This window comes from Etheostoma spectabile, chromosome 20 (assembly GCF_008692095.1).
Source record: "Etheostoma spectabile isolate EspeVRDwgs_2016 chromosome 20, UIUC_Espe_1.0, whole genome shotgun sequence".
In the NCBI taxonomy this organism is placed as follows: Eukaryota; Metazoa; Chordata; class Actinopteri; order Perciformes; family Percidae; genus Etheostoma; species Etheostoma spectabile.
This window is the reverse complement of record NC_045752.1, coordinates 19,802,423-19,810,538: the sequence shown is the minus strand read 5'-3', so window position 1 is coordinate 19,810,538 and position 8,116 is coordinate 19,802,423. Positions and strand designations below refer to the sequence as shown.

Below are 8,116 nucleotides of genomic sequence, written 5' to 3'. Positions count from 1 at the left end.
AGTGCTTTCTTCAGGTAGGGAGTGAGTCCTTACTCTAGGTGAAGGAGTTTAAGTACCTTGGGGTCTTGTTTTCGAGTGAGGGGACCATGGAGCGTGAGATTGGTCGGAGAATCGGAGCAGCTGGTGGGGTATTACATTCTGTTTATCGCACCGTTGTAACGAAAATGGAGCTGAGCCAGAAGGCAAAGCTCTCAATCTACCAGTCAGTGTTCGTTCCTACCCTCACCTATGGTCATGAAGGCTGGGTCTGGACCAAAAGAACCATCCAGGGTACAAGCGGCTGAAATGGGTTTCCTCAGGAGGGGGGGCGGAGTCTCCCTTAGAGATCGGGTGAGAAGCTCAGTCATCCGAGAGGAGCTCGGAGTAGAGCCGCTGCTCCTTCACGTCGAAAGGAGCCAGTTGAGGTGGTTCTGGATATGGTAAGGATGCCTCCTGGGGGGGTCCCTAAGGAGGTGGTCCAGGCACGTCCAGCTGGGAGGAGGCCTCGGGGAAGACCCAGGACTAGGTGGAGGGACGTCCAGCTGGGAGGTGGCCCCGGGGAAGACCCAGGACTAGGTGGAGGGACGTCCAGCTGGGAGGTGGCCCCGGGGAAGACCCAGGACTAGGTGGAGGGACGCCCAGCTGGGAGGAGGCCTCGGAGAAGACCCAGGACTAGGTGGAGGGACATCCATCTGGGAGGAGGCCTCGGGGAAGACCCAGGACTAGGTGGAGAGATTATATCTCCAACCTGGCCTGGGAACGCCTCGGGATCCCCCAGTTGGAGCTGGTTGATGTGGCTCGGTAAAGGGAAGTTTGGGGTCCCCTGCTGGAGCTGCTGCCCCCGTGACCCAATACCGGATAAGCGGATGAAGATGGAGGGATGGATAGAGTCCACTTCACGCTGACCCTGCTCTGAAAGCTCCCTGAGAATAGTTAGATACATTTGAACACTTTCATGCATATTTCATACAATTCTTCAACCCCCCCTCGTCAAAGTATTTGTTTTTCACCCTTTTATTGATGGACAGTGTTACATTGTGTGTCCGATTATTTGCTCCAAGTGAGAATGAAATTGAACACTACAGTAGGCTGTATGCCAGGGATGTTTTCATTAAAAAAACATTTGCACAAAGCGAGCCGATTTACTTTTCCATGTTGATAAGAGCATTAAAATGAGAAAAAAGAATGGCATAAAAAGAAACCAAGGGACATTTAGAATAGATAAAAATGTGTGATTAATTATGAGTTAACTATGACATTAACGCGAATATTTTGAAGTGTTGGCTCATGTTATTGTGTTAAACCAGTGTTTGTCACTTTTATGTTTTCAACTCTTCAAATGCTGCTTTGGGGCCTTGGCTGGGGCTCATTTCGCTCCATTAATAATTAATAATGGATTTTATAAGTCACGTTTTTTATAATCAGCTGCATTTGGAGGGGGGACTTTATAATCTTTTGCTTGATTATTGAAACTTTAGTAATGATCCTGAGGAGAGATAAGAAAGTTATATAGTGCAGTATTTAATACTTATCATAGCAGCATGTTAATAAAGTCAATTATAAATGCTTTCACGTAAGAATTAGAATTAAATCTTCTCCTTGGACGTAGCTTTCATTATTTATAGCTGTCATGGCGTTCATAGCTCAACTCGGATGAAGCTTTCACTGGGTTCTTAACGTTACACCTTATGCAGAGTCAAATTCAAGCACTTTCAAGGTGCCTTTTTAAAGCTTTTAAAGCTTATCACAAAGGTTTCTGCCCAACTTTAAGTACCTACAACCTGCTTCACATAATTAAAAAGGAGAAATGTTATATCTACATTTACATGTGGATGATTAGTTGTTGTATTTGTTGTCTTCTAGCCAACGCTCGTTGAAACTGTGACCTCCGGGCATGTTGTCTGAAAAGGCTGCAGTGGAAAGCGAGGCTTGACACTGCGTCTTACACTGATAGCTCCTCAGAGGAACAAGCTTATTTTTTTTCCAGGCACTCCAGGCCGATGTGGACCTAGCAAGCACAGCTCCAAACTGCTTGATTAAGTAGTTGACAAAAACGTGAAAGAATAAATGCCATAAGTGTAAGGTTAATGTTAGCTAGCTAAAGTTATGCAAGTGTCTCCCTCATAGTTTAGGCTAAATGACTGCATTCAACGTAATCCTCATTATCGGCTCTACTTACCACTTTCTTGTTTTCTTTTCTTCTCATCCTGCTTTTTTCTCGTCCCTGTTTTCACTCCCAGAAGGATAATTCCTCTTTATTTTCGTTTGACTTAAAACAATTCAAAGGTTTGGTTATCGTGCTTCTAGAGAATGACACAGGGCCCCCCCCCCTTGGGGAGGTTTCCGACTGAGATGTCATTGCAAAAAGTCCTTTGTTTGTTAAAGGGGGAGAGGGGGGTTGCGGCCACTGTGGTTGCCACGTGTTGAGCCGTTGCTGTGGAGTAGAGGTGGTCGGCCCTCGGGGGCCCCAATCATTTGCTTGGTTTGTCCCTCACCGTCCGCTTTCTTTTTGTTCTAAACGCCGGTTGATTTAGGAAACATCCTCTAAGCTACAACCAATTATCAAATCGTGTTCATCTTTTTTTTAGTCAAATTCTGATCACACACACTCGACAGCCATCTTAAATTCAGAGCTCGCCTCCCTACGTGCAGATGTTCCACCAACACAAGTTCCTTTCCCGAGACTATTTTGCAGAGCCACCGTCGCTGCATCTGGCGACTGTGATTGGTTTTAAGAGCTGCAAACAACCCCAGACTGTGTGGACCAGCGCTGTGTGGAGATCTGGCAAAGCGAGACTAGAGACGTGTGAATTGATGTGCATTGTCCTAATAAATGAATCTTCAATTTTATCATGGCAGATGAGTCAATGTATGATGCCGCTCCCCATCTAAAAGGCTTTATTTTTCCCCAAGTGTCAACTTCCGTGCCTGAAATGTTAAGCCCATGTCAAAGTGCCTTAAACTTGAACTGTGCGTCAATTCCAGCAGGGGGCGACTCCACCGACTCCAAAAACGTATGTCTGTGTCTGTAACACCAACCTAAGATTTATATATACACAAGCTTGACCCTCGGTCTTTGTATCAAAGAAGCACATACAAAACTAGCTCCTTTCCTGAATGATTGTTGATGCATGCTGCGAGTTTCTAACGTGCAGGTGAATGTTCTGACCTTTTCTCTCGAAGCTTTCCTTGCGGAGGAAGCAGACCATGGCGAGGAACTTGGTGACCTCCTTCAGGTACATGACTGTGGTGTTATTCAGGTGGATGATGGCCATAGACTCCTCGTCATAGGGTAAACCGGCTTCACTGTCCGTCAGGCTGAAGGACAGGAGACAGAAAAACATGCTGTATGAACAATAATGCATCATCTAGGGCTGCACATACAGTATGTATATCGCTCATTTTTTTTATTTTTTTTAATGAACGTCATCTTAATATTAACTGGTGCAACACACACATTGCAAATGGCTGCGACATATCAAGGAAGACACTTTTTTATGTTAGTGTTAAGAAAATAGTAGAAAACGGATGTTTTTTAAAATGTAACTGTACTTTTTTAGTGCTCCATTTTATATTCAATTCAATGTTTTAGAATGTAGGAAATGATTTACTTTTAATTGTTTTAACTTCAACAAGAAATGTGTTGTATTTTAGCAGAAAACTGAAAGCAGCAGAACTGAGTACACGTAGTATTTGAAAGTAATCTCGTTATCGCAGCTTTCAACAACACATGGCTTCCTCATATCGTGCAGCCCTAGCATCACCTCCCATAAAGCCCTGTCCCTGTTTCAAACACCGGGAGGACTTGTTTCAGGAAACACTCACAGGTAAATTAGGGACCTTAATCAGTCACACTGGTCCACGGCAGGTTGCTATGTCATTTAGTATTTTTGCAACGACGCCCTGACTACGCTCGCTTCCATGCTACATAAATAAGCCAGACAGAGTTGTCCCTCATCTGGCGATAGAAACCCTGCTGCCCCCCCCGTCCTGTTGGCTCAGAGCTCCATAGACTGAGTCCACAGGTACAAATGAGTGTTGCAAAAGTCGATGTGTGCAGACTTGCCGCTGTGTGATGCGAGAGAGCATACTGCAGCGACAGATTCCAGAGGTTGGAATCACCGAGTTGTGCTTGTACTGGAAAATTGACTGAAGAGTACAGATTTTTTTTCTACAAGCTCTCAAATCATATTCTACAAGTGCTCACATCACATCTAAGCACTCTCACATTTTGCACCATATTTACCTTCATACATGTCACACCCACACAGGTTACACTCTTCTTTTAGCAAGACAAACATTGAGAAAAAAGGGTTATTTTTCAAACTCTCTCTTCATTAAATGAGGAGAGATGTAAAAGGTTCTGTCAGCTTTCAGCTTCTTCAAAGATGAAGATTAAAGTGTAATGCAATACAAAGTTTGGCTGGTATCTTGGTGGAATGTCAGATTGTAAATACTAGATATGATAAAATAACAGTAGAATAAATATTCATTGCTCAGATTTAGGTTGCTCAGTACAGTTCCCTCACAACTCAAAACTACTGCATGGCTGTTACCAATAGTCTAACTCTAAGATAAATCCCATTACATTTACCAATTAACCTACATAATGGGACAGGCTACTTCTACCAAAACGCCAAATCTTCTTCCTTATCATTCTAGGAGCCAATAAACATGTTAAATAAAACATATTTACTTTAAATAATTATTTCTTTAAAATATGTTCCCATACATTTTTACAAAAAATGTTTTAAATGTTTTCTATAAAGCACTTTGAAATGCCATGTTGCTGAAATGTCCTATACAAATAAAACTGCCTTGCCTCGCGTTGATAAGAGTACAGCGTCTGCGTACCGACAACAAGCACACAGACCGGTTTTAGTATTCAGCCACACAGCATAGATTTTCGAAATGCAGAAAATAAGGTTGAAAGGGAAGAAACAGAGAGAGAGAAATGGAAGCAGTGATGGTAGAGGTTTAAGACTGATAGGAGTCTGAGGATTTAAACAAGCAGAGCAGAAGGACGCAGAGAGAGACGGATCACTGGACAGAGAGAACATGCTGTTCTTTTGAGCTTTTCTCCGGTAATATATTCTGTTTGTCACAATGAAAGCAAACAAGATCGGATAAATACAAATTTGTCTACCTGGTTTATATATTTCAGGTTTCCATCTCTTTTTGAACCAAATGGGACTTTTCATTTCACAGTATACATACGCTGTAGAATCAACTCTTTGATGCCAAAGAAGCCCCAAAAGCCAAATAAATGGCCAAGTTAATTAGTGTGGCCCTTTCATCATAGGGCTTCACAAATGGCCAAAACGATTGAAAGTGTGTGGGAAAATGTAGCAGCTTCAGCATCACAGCTTCAGCTCGGGACAAGGAAAACTCAGAACAGATAAACAGGAATTTTAAAACTGGGTCAGAACTCAGATAAGACAACCTCATTTGTAAGTTCTGTTCTCTGCGGTGGAGAAAGCACCGGATATCATCTATTCTGTTTACGTCCGTGCCTATTCATTTGGGGTCTGCTCTCCACAATCCCCATGCAAAATCAAGTCATTACCTGCTACTACCATCCCATCTGCATACACGTGGTCACATAAGCAGCAGTAACTCCACTTCCACATCTCCTTTGAATGGATTACATCATAAAGTCCACACAAACAGGAAAAAGATGTGACACAAATTGTAAGCATGTCCATGCAACACATTAAATAGTAGGGATCAACCAATTATCGACATTTGGCAATTAGCAGATTAGGTGTATCTGTGTTTTATTTTACTGATGATAACAAATAGTGAGTTAACTATACAGTGCGCTACTTTGGCTCCGCTACAGCTCTGTAAGCAGTCTGCAACACAAACTAAGAGCACGTTAAAACTTCAGGAAGCTATTTTTGTGGGATTTAATCATTTGTTTGACTGCGTATTATGTTTAAATATTTGAGATTAATTAAATAATTGCTTAAAGGATTTAAACAAACTTTTGTGTTGGAGTTTGCACCATTCAAAATGTTAATTTTGACTAAAATATATTTTTTTTTTAATTGTAAATGCATACTGTATTGGTTCCAAATATCGGTTATTGGTATCATTTGATACTAGTAATTGGTATTGGCCCGGAAAAACCAGAATCGGTCGGCCCCTGTTAAATATGTTCAGTATGACTCTAAAGTTGTTTAGTTTTTTGATGAGGAGAGGCGGTTTCAAGCCTGTGGTGCAAGATGGGCAGCGACTCTACTGGGAACTTGAGTTCACCACTGTGGACCAGGACAGAGAAGACTCTTGACCGACATTAGCGACCAGGGAGTGACTGGGTGTTTCACTCAAAAGACCTTTTGGTGGGGCGACCTCTAGCTCACCCAGTGGGAGCATGCGCCCCGTGTAGGTTGAGACCTTTGCAGCGGCCCGGGTTCAAATCCGACTTGCGGTCCTTTGCTGCGTGTCATCTCTCTCTCTCTCTCTCTCTCTCTCTCTCTCTCTCTCTCTCTCTCTCTCTCTCCTCTCTCTCTCTCCTCTCTCTCTCTCTCTCTTCTCTCTCTCTCTCTCTCTCTCTCTCTCTCTCTTCTTCTCTCTCTCTCTCTCTCTCTCTCTCTCTCTCTCTCTCTCTCTCTCTCTCTCCCTTTCCTGTCTATACCTCGTCACTCTGAATAAAAGAAAGAGAAAAAAAAAAGCCTAGGGTCTACTGTTCATGAGACTGACGTGACACTGTCATTATTATGACATGACACCCAGGGTGGGAAATTAGCACCCGCCACCAGCCAATGGCAGGTGCTTTTTCAAAGTGGCGGCTGACTTTGCCTTGTATACAGGCCACAGCGGCGGTTGGAGTGGTTTACAGCGCTAGTCCGTGACATCGGTAAAAAAAATGTGGCAACATATCCCCGGTGTTAGGAGGCCTGCGGCTAAGTCAGCAGTAGCAACTGTTGAGGGTGAAGTAAGGAAAAAGAAAAGGTACTTTTCCAACAAGTGGCGTATTGTAGCGAAGGGAAAACAAGGGAATGGTTAGCTTACTAGGGTTGGGCGATGTCCCCTAAATTGGCAGTGGATCAGACATTAAATGCCCTCTGTAAATAGACAGTATTACATGCTGCCACTGGTAGGGGCAGTAAATTACAACTTGACCTACTTTCGCTTAACTACGGTGCCGTCTAGACTCAATCAGAGCTCCGTGCTCTGCGTGGCGACAGTACAGTGGAACCGATCACCCTTTCTACCCCTTGGAGACCAGAGGCAGGCAGGGGCAACTCATATTAATGTTAAATAAAAACTCATGAAAACTAGCTTTAAAACTAGACAATAAAACCTGTTGATGTCTTTGTAATGCCAAGGTGTATGTTATATATATATATGTCATGACAGGCCCAATTATCAAACTTGATTAAACTATTTTCAGCTTTAACACTTTGACATTTGATTAAGAGGTTTGTTTTTACATTGGCTGTTGTGAGAGCAGTCCTAGAATAGTTTCAGGGCTCCAAAGAAGACAGACAACAAAATAAGTAGAGAAAAAAAAAATGCATCACTAATGTCAGTTTAGTCAAATGTGGATTCATTTTTGTTGTCAAAAAGAGAAAAAGACATCATTGTATTTCACAGACAAAAGAATTGGCAAAAGGAATATTTTAGTCACATTTGAGCTTTCCAAGCGTGTAGCATGCCAGGTTTCTCACAAGAGAGGAGTCCAATAATGAAATGAGGTGAAAAAAAAGACTCCATTCACTAAAGCCTCTAATTAAGGATCATATCCCAGCTGTTTTGTCATGATAATGATGGCAGCTGTCTGTAAAACAATCAGAGGATTTATGTGAGCAGGCCCAACTGGTACCAATGAACATGTTAATGTGGAACAATTCTAGGACACAGGTAAGGGCAAACATCATTAGGGTTTACTTAAGCGGGGAGTTATGGTTAACTAAATGGTACGTGTTTACAAAGAGAACATAATCCACAGACATCTGGCATCCACCTCTATCCAATACAAAATTAGCAGGAGTCCCGTTTGTGCTCTCGGCTGCAGATTCCGCATCGCAGCTGTGATGGGTTAAATATTCCCTCACTTCAGGCCACATGTGGCCTAGTTCAGTTAAAAAACCCAAACGTGATGCCTAAGGTGGATCCCCCACACACACAC

At 42.8% G+C, this 8,116-nt stretch overlaps 1 protein-coding gene across 1 annotated transcript in view; it reads right to left on the bottom strand.

Annotated features, from left to right (window-relative positions):
• rragd (ras-related GTP binding D) overlaps positions 1–8,116 on the bottom strand; it is a 32,725-nt gene that overhangs the window by 4,777 nt on the left and 19,832 nt on the right. Inside the window, exon 6 of the mRNA XM_032499826.1 lies at positions 3,149–3,297. Coding sequence (XP_032355717.1) covers positions 3,149–3,297 — 149 coding nt within the window. The remainder of the gene's footprint in view (positions 1–3,148; positions 3,298–8,116) is intronic.